Source organism: Camellia sinensis, chromosome 14, assembly GCF_055761805.1.
Source record: "Camellia sinensis isolate YWXY chromosome 14, ASM5576180v1, whole genome shotgun sequence".
NCBI lineage: Eukaryota > Viridiplantae > Streptophyta > Magnoliopsida > Ericales > Theaceae > Camellia > Camellia sinensis.
In genome coordinates, this window is record NC_138974.1 from 49,086,172 (window position 1) to 49,104,186 (window position 18,015).

The following is an 18,015-nucleotide window of genomic DNA, read 5'->3' on the forward strand; positions in this document are numbered from 1 at the left end:
TTATCACTTGATTACATGGTATTGGTTTTATTATTCTGCTTTTATCAGAGTTTCATTATTGTCATGGCATGGGCACTGTGTTTGTTTACAGCTCGAAGTCTTTCGATTTCAAATGTCAAGTAATCCAATTGATTTAGGATAAGAATATCCTCTCCATTCATATTAAAGCTGATTCTTTTTGGGAGCGACTCCATACTTTGATGTCCTTCGTTAGGTCAACGAGTTTTTGCAATCTTTAGTTAAACCAGGAAAAAAGTTTCCATTTTTAATGCATTTTGTATGAGAGTTTGACCCACATAATATTGATAGACATTCATAGTTTACAAATGCACCCCCATGTTGTTGGCATCTCTGAAGACTCGGACATTTAAATCTCTGAAGACCGAGACATTTAAATCTGGAAAAGAAAAGAGTTGTGATATTACTTCTTTTGCTTGACAACTGCATTCATGTCTCTAATATCACTCAAGATCAAATCAAATCTGTCTTTGTTCATGCTTACTGTTACTAGCAGTGGACGAGGATTATTAAGCTTTTCTCAACTGAAGATTTGAAGGGGAGGTTGGAGTTTATGTAGACTGTTTGTGGAAGCATATATATACACATTTTCTCAAAACACATTTTTAGCAAACGAAAAATTTTGAAATAATTTTCGCACAAAAATGAAAACAATAAATGTGCTTCTAGTGCCTCGTTTGATAACGCTTTTAGTTCACAGAAAAAAAAAAAAAAATTGTTTGGTGCACAAAAATATTTTGAAAACGAATAAAAATAAAAATAAAAATAAAGAAATATATTTGATGAGTTACCTGATTTGGTGGCTAGAGATGGAGAGTGGACAGATGTGGTGACTAGTTAGTGATTGAATGTCATTGGAGGACACAAGATGGCTAAAAAGACGTCAAAAGGTGACCGAAAATTACGATAAGAACTGTCCACACACAAAAGTCGCCGGAGGTTGGCCGGAACTAGTCACCCACCGGTAGTAGAAGGTGCTGGTGGTGGTGGTCCGTAGAGGGCAAAGGTGGAGTGAGGGAAGAAAATGAAAACTTGTTTCAAAAACAAATAAAAACAACTTTTTTGTGTTCTTAAAAATTTTTGAAATCAATTTCATTTTTAACAAACGAGGATTATTTTTTCAAACAAGCTTTAGTTTTCAATTTTCTAAAAAAATAAAATAAAATAAAAACGAACACAAAATAAAAAACAAAAAATAAGAACATTAACAAACGAGACTCCTAAACTTTCCATGATTTTTGTTTCCAAAATATTATATAAAAAAAATAACTGTTAATAACACGGTGAATACGCATTTCTTAGAAAAATAAATAAATAACTCATTTACTTGCTTGACTACCCAAACGTAACACAAGCACTGCAAATATGACAAACAATTAACAGCCTCACTTTATGCTTCCCATTATTTCCTTCTTATCTACCTATAGAAATGATCTCATGCAGCACAAATTTACAATTATGGCATACCAAGTAATACCAATTAAACAGTACTGACAAGAAAAAGAAAAAAGGGAAATAAGAGCGACATAATAATACAAGAGTGAAATGAAAGTATTCCTGATTTCAAGAACGTATGCACAGATCACAAACATATACGCTTCCAAACATATACACATTCATCCGTGAGATGTTTTTTGATTTTATGAACATAAATAGACACACAAGTTAATCATACTCTGATCCCAGCCACAGGTGGCGGATTGCATGCCAATCCATAGTAGTACTCGGCGGAGGGGTATGGCGCTTCTTGGCCTGCTGGGGCGGAGGAGCACAATGTGTCTGGGCCTGCTGGGGCGGAGGGGACCGATGCGTCTGGGCCTGCTGGGCCAGAGGGGACCGATGTGTCTGGGCCTGAAGGGGCGGAGGGCCATGATGTGCATTGGCATGATGGGCCGGAGAGGCACGACGCATCTGGGCATGATGGGTATCGGTACCACGAATATGGGCTGTCATAATGGCAATCCCCAGGATAATTAACATGAATAGACAAGCTCGTAGATATACTGTACAAACCTGCATGTAACTATTATAGTCAGCACACATGCCAATGGAAATAATTATGCCACATGAAATGTCAGTTAATCGCAATCATGGAAGCTTCATTGGCCGAGTCTCCTGCTGTGTATTTATAGTTGATCCACCAATAATGCATCACTTAAACAAACATGAAAATTTATTTATGTACATATTTGTGTGATATTTATAAAGTGTTTCAAGAATGTTCAGCCCTGAACAACACATTTAAACAAAACCATTCATTTTGTTATCACTGGATTTTTAAGAAAAATTGTAAATTGGACACAGAGCATGCAATTAAATACGCGGCTTAGACAAATGAATAAAATAAATTCTTCCATATTCTCAGGAAGGCCACTGCGCCAGCTAGTGCTATAAGCCTATAACTTTGTGCCACATCGAACTCCACATCAATGAGCATGTGACCATTCAAGTGAAATAAAGCTGGTATAAGACAAGTGTACATTCTTCAATATACATTACTTGCTTTTGTGGAGAGTTTCACATGCGTGCAAATCCATTAAAGTAAATAGCAACCAATGGAGTATTCCGGTCTACCATTTCACATACACACTGAATGACTATGACTAGATCTTCCTCGTCATTACCAACCTGGAGGATTTGCTAGCTTTAACGTCTACACTAGGACTTCTCCAATTTCCTATGACACCTATAGACAGAACCTAGGATTTCTTGGGCATCATGCTAGACTGGTTTATTCAGGTGTTACGCTTATCCAGTAATGTGCTCCTGAAGAGAAACCAGATTGACTCTCTCTTACAAAATCTATTTCATTATGAACTAATTCCTAGGCATAATCAAAATTTTCAATATGTGAGTTACCAGGTAAATAATATAATACAAGAATTATTGAAATCACCTTATTTCAGAAAACACAAAACAAAGACTAAATCATATATACTGCAACAATCAGGGATTGGCTAACTGAAGATTTAAAAGTGGAGCAGAGGGGGAAAAATAATATGAACTGCATGTATTGATCATATGCTGTTATATTGATATTATGTGTACTATTTTTGGAATATTGTAAACAGTTTGACAACCAATCACAATAACAATCAATTACGACAATATTCAGGAGGGTTGGTTGCCAAAGGGAGTTAACTCGTTTACTTTAAAGAAGAAAGCATGTAACCAAAGATGATTTTGTCATAATAGCAGGGATCACACAACCATGATATCTCTGGCAGATGAAAAAGTGCCAAATTTCATTCATACCTAAAGTAACGACCATGATATAGTTTTAAAAGCTCAATTCTAAAAGGTAGAATCGGGAAAAAGAAATATGCAGAAGTAACCCAAAAAAGAAAAGTATCACGGAAGGTAAATCTTGCAAGAAAGACCAAACCTTGCCCAAAATCCATTTCTTTCCAGGAAGATTTCTATCGGCATGCTCTAGCGAATAACGTAGCATGTCTACTATCACCAACTTGGTTGTTAGATCACGGTTTTCTGCAAGCACAAGGAATTATGATTAATCACTTGAAGGTGGAAGGTAGTACATCTAAACCCAAATTTGACAGCAGAGGAAAGAGTTAAAAATTTTGAAGGGTCACCTGGGATATCAAAAATTTGTGTAGTTGGAGGAATACCCAGCAGCTCTCCCAAATGCACGCGAACCCGAGCACGCTCAGGAATTGAAAGTAAATCTCCATGTGTGACAACAATTACAGGCTTGTCATCTGTGAAAAGGAAATACAAAAATACAGTGGAATTAAGTATAATTAACCACCATGCCCCCTCCTCGTCAACGCCAAAATGGTAAAATAGGAAAAACAGAGTTATGCCAAGTAATTTTTATCTTGTTTTCCTTTTTCCTTTTTATCTCCCTTTTTTTTTTTTTCTTTTTCATCAGCAGAGAGTATCAATCATCTAGCCAGTCTGGTTTCCATCTTCAGATTACTTGGCTTTGGTTGAGGAGGTCCAGGTAGCATATTTAGCTTCAAACCATATAACAGCGTTTGTCCAGGTGTTAATTTCATCCAAGCAGTGTTTTAGTATCCAACATGAATTAAAGGTGAGATCATGGCCATCTTTTAATCTTACGTAGGCTGACAGGCAAGGTTGCAATACTATTGTATTCAGTGAACAGTTTGAAATGCAATTCAAGGTTTTACAAATTTTACCAAAAATTAAACATTATACCCGGAACCAAAAAGTCTCATTGCACTGTGTTGAATTCTACTTCATTTTGCATATTCCTTCCTCGAATAAAATACTATTCCACTTATGAAAAAACACATAAGATGAGCAATATTGAAAAAGTTAATGAAGTCAGTGTTAAATTTTTTAAAACAAAAATTATGGATGCCTTAGTACCTTTGAATGACAAGAATGGGCAGTTGAATGTTGTGGCAATTAATTGAGTATAGTTTTTCTCTGCTTCATCATCAGAGTCCAAGGATTTCAGAACTGAAAGCCCATTAACAACAAATATAACAAAATTAACCATCCGGATCTCACTAGAGTAGTAACCACTCTGACGAGCTTTGCACATCATTCTGGTCTTTAAAGTTGAACTGTCAGAGTCCCTGAAGTAAAGTAGAGAAGCAACAAGATTCAAAATAGGCAAGATTATAAATGCCAAAATAAAAACTTTGTCAAGTAATTATAACCTGACAACCAGTTCTCCATGACGAACACCTTTTGTCATCCAATGCTTCAGCATTTCCATGTTTTTTGATGAATCATCAGACAAACAGCGAGTGTCAAATAAACAGAAAGAAGTTGAACCTCTTGGAATCATATACTCCTGGAGAAAGTAGGTCCCATCTCCAACAGATGAATTATCTGGAACAAGTAAGCTCGATGAAACTTTTATAAAGTAAAACGAACAACTTAGCAGTGAAATAAACTTTAATAAAGTAAAATGGACAGCATTGGACATGATTCACAAATTAGAATGAACAACAAACACAATAACGGCTACATGAAACTTGGGCCCTGTCTGATGCAAACTGGTCATCTTCAAACACCCTTGAAATTTTGTTGACAAGACTGCTTTTTCCAGATCCTTTTGGACCAATCAATAAGAGTGAGGTTGTATTTGGGACATCATAGTCACTCAACTTCATGCCACCCACCTTCTCAATCCATGCTCCAGGGATATAGCTGTCAAGAGTACACAACTGCATCATTTCAGGTGAAGTAGTTGAATTGAAGACTATACAATCTTCTTAAATTAAAGGCAATCAAAAATACATGGACTCTATTAGAAACATCAACCGTCCACAAGCTATCAGTTTTATTACTACACCGGTCCAAAGAAACTACCTAGTCTAGTTTAGGATAGTTACGACAACAATCATCAATTTGGTAGTTCCAATTCATCAAATGATATCAAAGCAAGGTCGTAACATTCATGAAACTAGTATCTATCCACATGAATTATTAACTTCAGTTCCATAGCAACATAGCAATATTTATCCTGGCTAATTTTTGGTTCTCAAAACTCCAATTACTTCTTTAGCTTACAATAATATATGAAAAGAAAAAAAGAAACGCCTTGTAGCTGGAATTAAACTCACACCACACACCACACATGACTATCTGAAGAAGACCAAGGGTTTCTTATTCACAAGATCAGATACAGAATCCACAACAATAGTATAATAATCTATAGTTCAATCAAAGCTTCCTCCATGACACAACTCAAATACACCAGCAATTCTTCAAGCAAAACAATAGATTGATAAGACAACAAACAAAGCATAAACCCTAAACCCATATGAGCTAATTAGTAAAGATACCTCAGAATTTCACTTTTGGCCTCGTACAAATTCTCCGAAATCAAGTCCCGAGGCCACGATTCATCGTAACTGTTCAAAACATCCCTGTAAACACTGCGTCTCCTCCTTTGATCGGCCTTGAAATCCAAAGAAATCGAAGAAATTCGACGACCCACGTCATCAAATTCCCCAAACACCACCCCGTTCTCACCACTATCCTCCATATTGGCGCTCAGACCATCGTCCCTGATTCATCGAAACACAATGCAGCTGTAAACATCACGCCTTAAAAGATCAGAAAAAAAAAAAAAAAAATCTAGTAGTAGTAGTACCCGAGAACAGGGGGTAATCCAAGTGATAGTTCTGGAAACTCTTGCTCCAGCAACGATTCCTCTTCTGCAAGTTCAAATTCCGAATTCACTATATATATCTATAGAGAGAGAGAGAGAGAGAGAGAGAGAGAGTACCGGAAGAGGAGATGAGAGAGGAGGCTAGGTCGCCGCCCATGAATATGAATATGAATATGATTGCTTAATGCTTCACTGGTAGTAGTAGGTCAATTCTTTTTGTGTGAAGCGTTATTTTCTCTCAAGCATTTGGATTGATCGTCGAAGAGAAGGAGAGAGAGAGAGAGAGAGAGAGAGAGTGGACTTTGATTTGCTTCGGCTGTAAGTAAGAATCGTGAGGGAGCCGAGAAAGACGAGGTGGGGTGGTACATAGGGAAGATCAATTGATGATCATTTGGAGTTTTGTTTAACATGAGTTTTGTGTGCGTCTCAGACCCTGTGACAGATTTAATAAAAATTTTGATAATTTGTTTGGGGTAATATTTTGGGCAAATTATATATACACCCTTCGAGGTTTGGCTAAATTACAGATGCCCCTGAGGTTTGAGAAATTACGAATTCTCCCCTGAATGCTATATTTGCATAAGAAATTAGGGGGTAATTTGTTATGAAATATAAACCTCAGGGGGCAAATTGTTATGAAAATACAAACCTCAGGGGGCGGGATGTAATTTCCGAAACCTCAGAGGGTATCTGTAATTTAACCAAACCTCGAGGGGTGTATATGTAATTTGCCCTAATATTTTCTTAGGTAGTATTTTTCTTTGCCTGTTCTGACTTTTTATTTGTTTTTAATTCTCACACTTGATGCGGTGCGTCTAATTATTGTGGAGTGTTTATGGGAGATTTAATAAAAATTTTGATAATTTATTTAGGGTAATATTTTTTTAGGTATCATTATCATTTGTCTGTTCTGACTTTTTATTTGTTTTTAATTCTCACATTTGATGCGGTGCGTCTAATTATTGTGGAGTGTTTCAGGAGTTCATAAAAAATTAATTTTTTTTTCACAAAAATATTGGCCTTTTTTATTAAAAAAAATTTAAAAAATTAAAAAAAACTTTAGTTTGTCGCCAAAAGACCTCTATGATTTCTTAACACATAAACACCCCTCGTTTGTTTGATTTAATTTTTAGTAATTTTTTAATAATATAATAATTATTATTTTTATATTTTCTAAGTCCTCGTTTGAGATGTGGGTTAATTTTTTTAGGGGATTTTTTTTTAAGGTCCCTAATAATAACAATTTAGAGGCTAAAGGACACACAAAAAGATAGTGATGCCTCACGTCCCTGAAGCAACTTGGCGCGCGTTTTTAATTATTTTGTGGACCAAAATACCCTCGCCAAAATCAACACAGAACCAAACTCATTCCGACGTCTCAGTTACATTCCAAACATCCAGCATCTTCACGAACAGAAGACCAGCAGAATTAGGGTTTCAACATCATCTGCACCATCGACATTACAGCTTCGTTATCCTCTCCAAAGATCATTCCCATTCCTTCCTCACAAATTTCTCTGACCTACGTTAAAGCTTCGTTTTCACGGCTTATCATCATCTCAGTCCATCTTCGTCACGTCGCATCTTCATCGCGGACCATATCAGCTCATCATTCAAGTTTCATCCTAACTCTGGTCAGTTTTTCTACAATACAACTAGATTTTCTCTGGAAACACAGTTAATAGCATTTTATAATAACCTTTCATAAATTAGGGTTTCAATTTCGTAATAAAAAGCTACCTGCATTTGAAAAAATTTATTTCTGTGTATTTTGAACATATTCTTCAACATGTTTGTTTGATTTTATCTGTAAATTTCTCTGGCATTTGAATTTCTCTGATTTTTGATTAATGTAATTTTGTTCTTTCAATTTTCTCTGCTTTGTAAATTTCTCTGGAATATGTATCCTTCTCTGCAATGTCAATTACACTCTTGCCTCTGTCTTAAGTTTCTCTGGTATTTATAATTTTCTCTGCCATATGTACTATGAGAAAAAGTTATTTCTCTGAATTTTGATCTTATTCTTGAATATGTTTCTGTCATTTTGTATCTGAATTTCTCTGCTTTGTAAATTTCTCTGGAATATGTATCCTTCTCTGCAATGTCAATTACACTCTTGCCTCTGTCTTAAGTTTCTCTGGTATTTATAATTTTCTCTGGAATGAATGTTTCTTCTTGGAATTTTCTCTGCCATATGTACTATGAGAAAAAGTTATTTCTCTAAATTTTGATCTTATTCTTAAATATGTTTCTGTCATTTTGTATCTGAATTTCTCTGCTTTGTAAATTTCTCTGGAATATGTATCCTTCTCTGCAATGTCAATTACACTCTTGCCTCTGTCTTAAGTTTCTCTGGTATTTACAATTTTCTCTGACCACATCGCACCACTTTCCTCCCTTGTGTCTTTGTCATTTTAAATTTTCTCTGGAATTTTAATATTGTGGACTGGAATGAATGTTTCTTCTTGGAATTTTCTCTGCCATATGTACTTTGAGAAAAAGTTATTTCTCTGAATTTTAATCTTATTCTTGAATATGTTTTGTCATTTTGTCTCTGAATATCTCTGCTTTGTAAATTTCTCTGGAATATGTATCCTTCTCTGCAATGTCAATTACACTCTTGCCCCTGTCTAAGTTTCTCTGGTATTTATAATTTTCTCTGACCACATCGCACCACTTTCCTCCATTGAGTGTCTCTATCATGGTTAATTTTCTCTGCTTGTGTATGTAAATTTTTCTTGCATTTTAATATTATGAATTGAAATTTTCTCTGGAATGGAAATTTCCTCAAGAATGTGTAATTTTTTCCAGAATGTGCATTTTTCTCTGGTATGTTTATTTTGTTCAATTCTTGATTTCAATAGGGTATACTTCTCAGTGCCATGTTTACATTACTTTGTTTATTTTATCTTTGCTAATTGTGGAATGCAAATTTTCTTTCACTTGCCATGTTTACTTTTTTCTATCATTCATTTTCTCTGGTATGTTTACTTCTATCTGTAATTTAAACAATTATTGAAAATTTCTCTCCCATGTTTATGATGCTGAGTTGATTTTCTCTGACATGTCAAAATTTCTGTAATTTTCCCTTATCTGTAATTTTCTCTGCATCTCCAATTTTCTCCCTTATCTGTAATTTTCTCTGACATTTCCATTTTTCTCTGGGATTTAATGTTGACATCTCTATGCTTTAATCATTGTCTAGAAATGGCAAAACGTAAAGGCAGCGAAACACCGGAAACACCAAGCAAAAAACAGAAACTGTCTCAGTCTTCTTATGCACTAGGATCAAAAACCAGCAGCAAAACACTAGAAACACCAAGGAAGCAAGAACAACTCTCTCAGTCCTCTTATCATCTAAGATCAAAAACCAGCAATAAAACACCACAAACTCCTTCCCAAAACACACAAGTCCAAGCTGATGAAGCAACTAGCATCCAGATGAGTACCCCAACTTCAAAAGACTCAAGCTCAAGGGGGAAAAAACCTGTTAAACTCTACAGAAAGAGAGCTCACTACAGCATTCAATACCGATCCAACCTGTCATCTGTCGTCTCCTTCTTTCAAACACTTAAATTCAGTTCAAAACATCTTCTAGAGCTTCAAAAGACCCCATTCTGGTATTTGATTCAAGCTCTAACCACTGGAAGGATGGATCCAAAGAAATCTAGGAAATCTGATGATGATGTAGTTGCCATAATCCAATGTTACAATGAAAAAACAAAAGCATTCACAGTTGGGAAGAAGAACCTGACCTTTACAACAAATGACATGACCTTGATTTTTGGTTTGGAAGGAGGTAAAGGAGCCATGTCATTAAGATACTCTAAAAAGCCAAAATCTGCATTCCTCAGGAGAAGATTCCAAAAGGACACAAGGCTCACTGGTCCTGTTCTTAAAAATGCCTTGGTCAAAGCAATGAAAGGCAAGCAACCAACTGACTTCAAAGATGTAGCAATCATTGTTACATTGTACTTGTGTCTCACCCTATTTTTTGCAACAAGTGGGAATTCAATAGGTTGGGTTTTTATAAAGTATGTGGAACCTCTTGAATCAATGAAACAGTATGATTGGCCGGAAGCAATCACATCAACATTGATTGATTCTATCATGGCATTGCATAGAACTCCAGAAAAAGTTACGGGGTGTGTCATTGCATTGCTGGTAAGTATAATATCCATTCAAATTTGCAGTTATCATACTTACAAATTTGTGCGTTTACAAAATTTTATTTACTTTCATTTTCATCACAGTATTGGCTATGTGAACATGCAACTATCATTGACTCAGAAGACAGTAACACAACAGACTTCCCAAGATGTGCCAAGTGGAACCTTCAAACCTTGACAAAACAGCTGCAGAAGACACCAGTCCACTCTCTTGCACCTCGACAGGTTAGATTCCTATTGCTACCGAAATCCCAGTGAAATTTCAAAAATTTCTCTGACTACTGCTTTGTTTCCCTCCTTATGCATTGATTGATTAAGATTAATTTTCTCTGAAATATCAATTTCTGTTTTCTTCTTTGTTAACCACTGGTCTATTTCTGCCATTGTAATCAATTTTCTCTCCCATCCAAATTTCTCTGACCACAATTGTAACACATTAACTTATATGCCCTGATTCATTTTCTCTAATATCTGAATTATGTTCTTTGTCACATAATTTTCTCTGGCCCATCAAATTTTATCTCCTTGTGTGTAATTTTCTCTGCCCATAACTTGTGTGCCTTGCATCTTTGATTAACACTGTTTATTTCTACCCTTCTAATGAATTTTCACTGGAATTCAAATTTCTCTGACACAAATATAGTAAAACATTAACTTATAAACACTGTTTATTTCACTGTTTCATAATTTTCTCTGCCCCATACAATTAACTCCATGCCTCTAATTTTCTCTGGCCCAATACAATTTTCTCTGAAGTTTGTTTCCAATTAGTATCATTTAGATGAATTTTATTTTCCTTATTTGAATTTTTTCTCTGAGTGAATTTTGTAACATTTCTCTAATAAAAGAGTCTCCTGTTACAGATTGATAACAAGCAGCTAGTCAAAAACCCATCTGAGGAGTTTTGTCTTGGCAAAAAGACAAAGAAAGAATTAAAAAAGGCAATTGTCATATTCAAGGAGAAATTACAAGATCCATCTGAAGATGGAGGGAATGAACAAAAAGAAGAAGAAACCACCAAAGAAACCAGCAATGGACAAGAACATCAAGCAAGCAGCACAGAAGAAGAAACCACCAAAGAAAGTGAAGAAATAGAACCAGAAGACAAAGAACAAAATGAACAGAAAGAAAATGATGAAGAAAGTGATGAAGAAGAAAATAATGAGCAGATGGACCAACAACATGATGAAGAAAGTGATGAAGAAGAAAATGAACAGAAAGAAAGTGAACAAGAAGATGAAGATGAAGATGAACAAGAAGAAGAGAACAAGGATGAAAGTGATGAAGAAGAAAATAATGAGCAGATGGACCAACAACATGATGGCATTTGTGGCTCAACAATGCATCAGCCTGAAGAATTTGAGGAATCAAAGGATGCCCAAATTGCTGATCTACGTCAAAGACTGAAGGCACTGTCTCAATCTAAAAAAGAAGAAGACAGAAATTGGATGGAATTACTTGCTGAAAAGGATATTTCAATAAGAATCCTGACATCACATAACTCAGAACTTCAAGAAAAAGAAAGCACAATCCGAATGAAACTAAGGATGTTGGAGGTTGAAAAAGCAGATGATGCAAAAACAATTCAACAGTTGAGGTGTTCAAATTCGGAGCTTGAAACTGAAAATGCCAAATTGCATGAACAAGTTCAAGAACTATCTGTCCAACTAGCAACACAACCATACCGAACACCAACACAACTTCAACCACAAGGTCAGTGAAAATCTTGAGCCACAAAAAGTTATGTCCTTGTGCCATCATAACTCAGAGAAATTTCTATTTATTATAATTTTCTCTGTCATTGGTAATTTTCTCTGGAAGTTATATCTCTCTCAACACATTAGTTATATTTCTACTGCTCATTTCATTTCTCTGTATATTTTCTTATTCCATTTTTGGGGCTTGTTTGATTTTCACTGTGTATAGTTGGAATGCAACTGGAACAACAACCAACAACCCAACAAGAGCAAATCCCACACAAACAACAACCGAAACAAAAGAAGAAACTCTATGGTAACTACAAAATATTGAATTAAATAAATTTACATATTGAAATATCATCTGTTGCTTCAGAGAAATTTCACTTTTCCTAATACTTTCACTGCCTACAGTCAAAAAAGATCCAACCTCAATGATAAAAAATTTAAAGGCAAAAGAAAGGAAGGAAAAGCAGCATGATCCAGAATTCCAATATCCAAAAGTTGCGAAAGTGACTAGAGCTTCAAAACAAGCTGCAAAACAAGTTGAGCAAAGCACAAAGGACAAAGAAGTGCTTGATGCTGATGCATACGTCTTGCCTCAACCTATAAGCATCACAAAATCTTGGGTCTTTCCACAAACTCTTCCCATTTCAAGATTGATAAAAGATCACATAAAAGACATCTTGCAGCACATATCAAATGTGTCTGGGCTTGAGTAAGTACAACAAACAAAATAGAACATAACAAACAACAAATTACAAACTTATGTTGCATTAACAACAATTCAATCCCTTCTTTGTCATCTTGTAGAGCTTTAATTTGGACAAGTGAGTTGAATATCATTACCTTTGAAGACATTGGAAACCTCATAAAGCAAAAAGAAATTGCCAACAATGTAAGTCTTTCCCTTTCATCAACATTTCTCTGCAATGTTCCATCAGCCTTTATAAAACAAATATTACAATTATAAATCATATTTTTCAGGTCATTGATGGCTATGGAGAGATCCTTTTGGCTGACCAAATCAGAGAGAAACAACAACCAACCTCATTTTTTTTCACATCCATGTGCTTAGTATGTTACTACTATTTTATTTGATTTTCTCTGGAATTTACTTTCTACTTTCTCTTCTTAATATACTTCTTGAAGTCAGTTGTGTCACTAACAAAACCATTTTTTGATTTTCTCTGAGCACAGAATTTCATCAACATGACAGAAAATCAAAGTTTTCGAGTGTCCTTATTTGACAAGCATATTGAAACAGCATGGAGGAACTATAGGTTCCTCCATTTCCCAATAAATACTGGAGGTAATGAGAAGTCCACACATGGAAATCACTGGACCTTGCTTGTCCTGGACAAACAAGACAATTTATGGAGGTTCTACAACTCATTGAGGCCAAGGAGGGATGATGCAGAAGACAAATATGTCAAAGATGCAAAACAATTGGTAACGAGTGCAAATTTCTCTGATCCATCATCATCTTTATGTGATGATAATTTTCATAGAATCCCATTGACTTGTCCGTAAATTTCTCTCTTATATAAAAATTATTTTTTTGCAGCAAGATTACGTGGAGAATTTTCTGAAAGCTTGTCTTGAAAGAGACGCTCAATCACAACCCTCTTTCAAATTAATTAACTCACAAAATACAAGTTATGACTTTGAGTATGTCAACAATGCTCCACAACAAGAAAGCGATTCGTAAGTTTCATACATCTATAAATAAGATAATTTCTGTTGCATGTTTCTTAAAACTAACCATACCTATAATTTGTATGCAGTCTGGATTGTGGCCTCTTCGTCTGCTATATAATGAAACAATATAGCAAGCATGAACCTATCAAATCCAAATTATCCACACAAGAGATAAGGTTGATGAGGGCAGAACTCATAGAGAGATTTGTGACCGAAGTTGGCAGGTCATGGACTGAACCAATTGAAATACCCCCAGAAGAACCACAAATGTAATAGTGAAACTAGTGAAAGGAAGACAATGTACATATCCACACAGAGAAAATTGTCTCACATATATGTATATATCCTTTCTTGTTCATACATTGAAGGAATGATGATCCTTGACGTATATGTATATATCCTTTCTTGACTAATCTAAATTTCATTTTTTTTTTTTTTTTATTTCGACTAATGTAAATTTCAACAATTGTCTACCAGAGAAAATTGTCTGCAGAAATTTCTCTGGTATAAACTACCAGAAATTCACAGAGAAATTTAACTTGTATCGTCCCAAGGGGATGCCTATATGATCATGTAATCTGTAAAACTTTGTGTTGGTACAAAACAATCATCAAACTCAACAAAACACAAAGCACACAATAATTTTATCTGCCACTGGAAAATTTCATTGCATGAATTTCAAATTTCAGACCACAATGCCCATATAGTTTTCTCTGTTGGTGAAAAATTTCTCTGGATGAAAATTTCTCTGGCTTTGACACAAATTTCTGAGTTCAAGTGAGTCCAGAGAAATTCTCAACTCAGAGAAATTTTTTGAATTCTCTGTCTGCTGTGCACATTTCTTGAAATGACTGATATGAAGCTACCAGAAATTTACAGATAAATTTAACTCATATCTCACCAAAGAAGGTGCCTATATGATCATTCAATCTCTAATGCACTGTGTTAGTACAAAACAATTATCAAATTGAAAAAACACAATCCACACAGTACTTTAGTCTGCCATTGTCAAATTTATGTGGATGAATATGAAGCTTCAAAACACAACACAGAATTTTCTCTGCCATAGGAAAATTTCTTGGATGAATTTTACAGGTACTACAAACCCACTGCCTATAGTATATATCAACAAACACACTTTAACTCATATTGAAAAATTTCTCTGGATGAATTTGATTGATATTATTATATACACTGTCCAAAAATAAATTTCACAAAACAAAATACACAAAGTAATCATCAAATGTATTATTCCATCAATAAAATGTATAATCCTCAACTATTTAACAAAGGTTCCTTGCATGTCCTCTTATTATGGTGACCAATACTTTCACAACGACTACACTTAATCACCCTTTTAAACTCTCCAGTAGAAGCAATTCTGTTCTTCTTCGGCCTCCCAGCAGGTCTCTTGCTCAATGGAGGTAAAATCATAGCATCTTCAATGCTACACACAGGTTTTTCAACAGTTGGAACTGGGCCAATCGAAAAGGAGTATGCTTGACGATACATATCAGCATGAAAAAATGGTTCAACAAATGAATTCAAATTCTTTCCACTCCTAAAAATTGCAGCAACAGCATGTTGACATGGATACCCATTTATTTCCCATTTTCGACATGAACAAGTTCTCAACCCAAGATCAACCATAACCGAAGGAAAACAATGCACTTCAAAGACATTATCAGATGATAAACTCACATTCCATGTCCTCCCGTCCAAAAAAGACTTCTCCAACACACTATCCATACGAGGACACAAAATTTTATTCCATTTACTAGAGAGCAGCCTCCTATCAGACCTCATATTCATGATTTGCAACCGTATCATGTCCACCAAATTTGTTATTGGCAAGTGCCGAGCTTCTCGTATCCATGAATTGAATGACTCAGCAACATTTGAATACATCTCACCATAACGTTTCCCTGCAAAATATGCATCACTCCAATTTTCATATGGTAAACTTCTCAAGAAAACACTCACAATGTCTCCTCCCTCACTTTTTAACTCATTTAACTTGAAATGAAATGATGCCTTTGTTGGAGCATATGCACATTCTGAAAACTTGGACACAATCGTCTCCCTAACCAAATTTGTGTTTCCACATGACAACTTATCCCTCAAATTTCTCTTTAGATGTTCCAGACAAAATCCATGAAAGCAGTTAGGGAAAAACCTAGCAATTCCCTCCACAATTCCACAATGTCGATCTGATATGAAACTTATCACCCTTTCTGATCCTAATACTCCATATAAATGTTCAAGAAACCAACACCAATTGTCTTTATTCTCAGCATCAACAACAGCAAAAGCTACAGGAAAAAAACCTACAAAACAAATAGGAACAAGCATATTAGGTACACACATGCAGAGAAAAATAGAACAATAAACATCCAGAGAAAATTCACACATTGGCAACATCCAGAGAAAATTGAATAAGTGACCAGCTACAGAGAAAATTCACACAATCATAATATACAGAGAAAATTCACTTAGTGACCACCTACAAAACAACAGAGAAAAATAGAACAATAAAACAACAAGAGAAGTTTGACACTGCCAACATCCAGAGAAAATTCACACATTGGCAACATCCAGAGAAAATTGACTTAGTGACCAACAACAGAGAAAATTCACACAATCATAATATACAGAGCAAATTCACTTAGTGACCACCTACAGATACAATTCACACAATGACAACATCCAGAGAAAATTCTCACAGTGGCCACAACAATAGAAAATCCACACAATGGCCAAAACCAGAGAAAATTCACATTCACTCAATTCCTACATGTATAGAAAATTCACATACTTAGATAAAAATAGATATATTTACAATTACCTTCATTCCCATCTTTCCCCGTTGCAGCAAGCATAACTCCTTTGTATCGTCCTTTCAAAAATGTTCCATCAAGAAAAAGCAATGACCGACAATATTTGAAACCAGCAATGCATGCATGAAAAGCCACAAACACTCTTTTGAAACGCTTGTTATCTTCAAAATCTAACTCAAAACGACTCCCTGGATTGTTCTTCAATGCCTCATCAAAATACCACCGTAATTGATCAAATGACAAACAAGAATCCCCATATGTACTACATTTTGCTTTCTCAACACTCAACCAACCACAGTTATAACTAATTGAGACCCCATACTTGTCTTTCATTCCTTTCACAACATCCACTGGACGAGTTAAAGGTTTTGCACTTACCTCTTCAAGTATCAGCCCAGAAACCAAGCTGGAAGTCATCCTCGAATGTTTACTCGTACGAACCGCCACACCACACGTATGTTCATTGTTCAAAGTCCTTATGTAGAAGAACCCATTTGTTTTTTCAACAGAAGCATGTACACGCCACATACATCCCCTTGATTCCTTATATGCACATTCTGCCGTAACCCTCAGCTTGTCATTTTTAACATACGTAAACTGAAAACCAACCTCAATAGCATACTTGCATAAAAAAGTACGGAACTCAACCACACCACCCTCAAACTTTTGTCCAACACTCGTAATATTATTCCGCCAACTAGCCGACAATAACACCTTTTCTTGGTGAGAACAAAACTTAGAGAGTGAATTCCTTTCAACATCCACCAGCCTATCACACTCACCATCCACAACATCTACCCAATTAGACCCCACTTCATCCTCTTCATCAGAAGTACTACATCTACTAACTGAAACATCAACTATATCAACACCGCGTGCACAAACAACCCTCAACATATTCAGAAAATCAATATTATTTCGAACCATACAATTCGGATGGCCCAAAATAGAATATGAAATACACATAGTCTCAGGTTTCAAATTCTCCCATGTTTTACACAAAATGCCAACCAATTCCTCAAAATTCAATTCGCATGAAACATTAATGACAATAGTATCATTCCCATATTTGCACAGCAACAACACTGCACTGTCCATTAAAACTGAAACAAAAAACAACAAAAAAAATCACACAAACACTTCACAATAACAACATAAATGTCCAGAGAAATTTCTAAAAATTATAATTTTCTCTGAACTTAAAATAAAACTCCAAAGACATCTACAAACTGATATTCACCTTCAAGATGATAAAAAACAAAATCACAGAAACTTAATGAATCACAGAGAAATTTACTGCTAACAATTAAACACAATTATAGAAAAAAAATCACATAGAATACAAGTCCAGAAAAATACTTTTCTCTGAACTACAAACTGAAAGTGAGTAACAAACTTACAATTTTCTCTGAACTACAAATACAAGTATAGAGAAATTTATGAACTTACATTCACTTTCTCGTATTCTATCGCCATTA

The 18,015-nt window shown here is 35.2% G+C and overlaps 3 protein-coding genes across 3 annotated transcripts; 1 reads left to right on the forward strand and 2 right to left on the reverse strand.

The window, feature by feature from the left end:
• Positions 1 to 1,559: 1,559 nt before the first annotated feature.
• LOC114313211 (P-loop containing nucleoside triphosphate hydrolases superfamily protein) lies at positions 1,560 to 6,616 on the reverse strand. Its single transcript, XM_028259578.2, has 9 exons — positions 6,251 to 6,616; positions 6,116 to 6,179; positions 5,805 to 6,029; positions 4,985 to 5,166; positions 4,671 to 4,845; positions 4,375 to 4,586; positions 3,612 to 3,737; positions 3,404 to 3,507; positions 1,560 to 2,031 (listed from the first exon to the last, which is right to left on the reverse strand). Exons 1-9 carry the CDS (start codon positions 6,288 to 6,290, stop codon positions 1,684 to 1,686), a joined length of 1,476 nt encoding a protein of 491 aa, XP_028115379.2. The 5' UTR covers positions 6,291 to 6,616; the 3' UTR covers positions 1,560 to 1,683.
• Positions 6,617 to 7,342: 726 nt separating this feature from the next.
• Positions 7,343 to 14,113, forward strand: LOC145788725 (uncharacterized). Its single transcript, XM_082904288.1, has 11 exons — positions 7,343 to 7,767; positions 9,339 to 10,297; positions 10,387 to 10,527; positions 11,166 to 12,015; positions 12,229 to 12,315; positions 12,414 to 12,717; positions 12,813 to 12,897; positions 12,987 to 13,076; positions 13,200 to 13,451; positions 13,567 to 13,706; positions 13,787 to 14,113. Exons 2-11 carry the CDS (start codon positions 9,341 to 9,343, stop codon positions 13,971 to 13,973), a joined length of 3,093 nt encoding a protein of 1,030 aa, XP_082760414.1. The 5' UTR covers positions 7,343 to 7,767; positions 9,339 to 9,340; the 3' UTR covers positions 13,974 to 14,113.
• Positions 14,114 to 14,847: 734 nt separating this feature from the next.
• LOC145807578 (uncharacterized) lies at positions 14,848 to 17,776 on the reverse strand. Its single transcript, XM_082906047.1, has 2 exons — positions 16,546 to 17,776; positions 14,848 to 16,027 (listed from the first exon to the last, which is right to left on the reverse strand). The coding sequence occupies exons 1-2, from the start codon at positions 17,633 to 17,635 to the stop codon at positions 14,976 to 14,978; spliced, it is 2,142 nt and encodes a 713-aa protein (XP_082762173.1). The 5' UTR covers positions 17,636 to 17,776; the 3' UTR covers positions 14,848 to 14,975.
• Between the last annotated feature and the right edge of the window lie 239 nt (positions 17,777 to 18,015).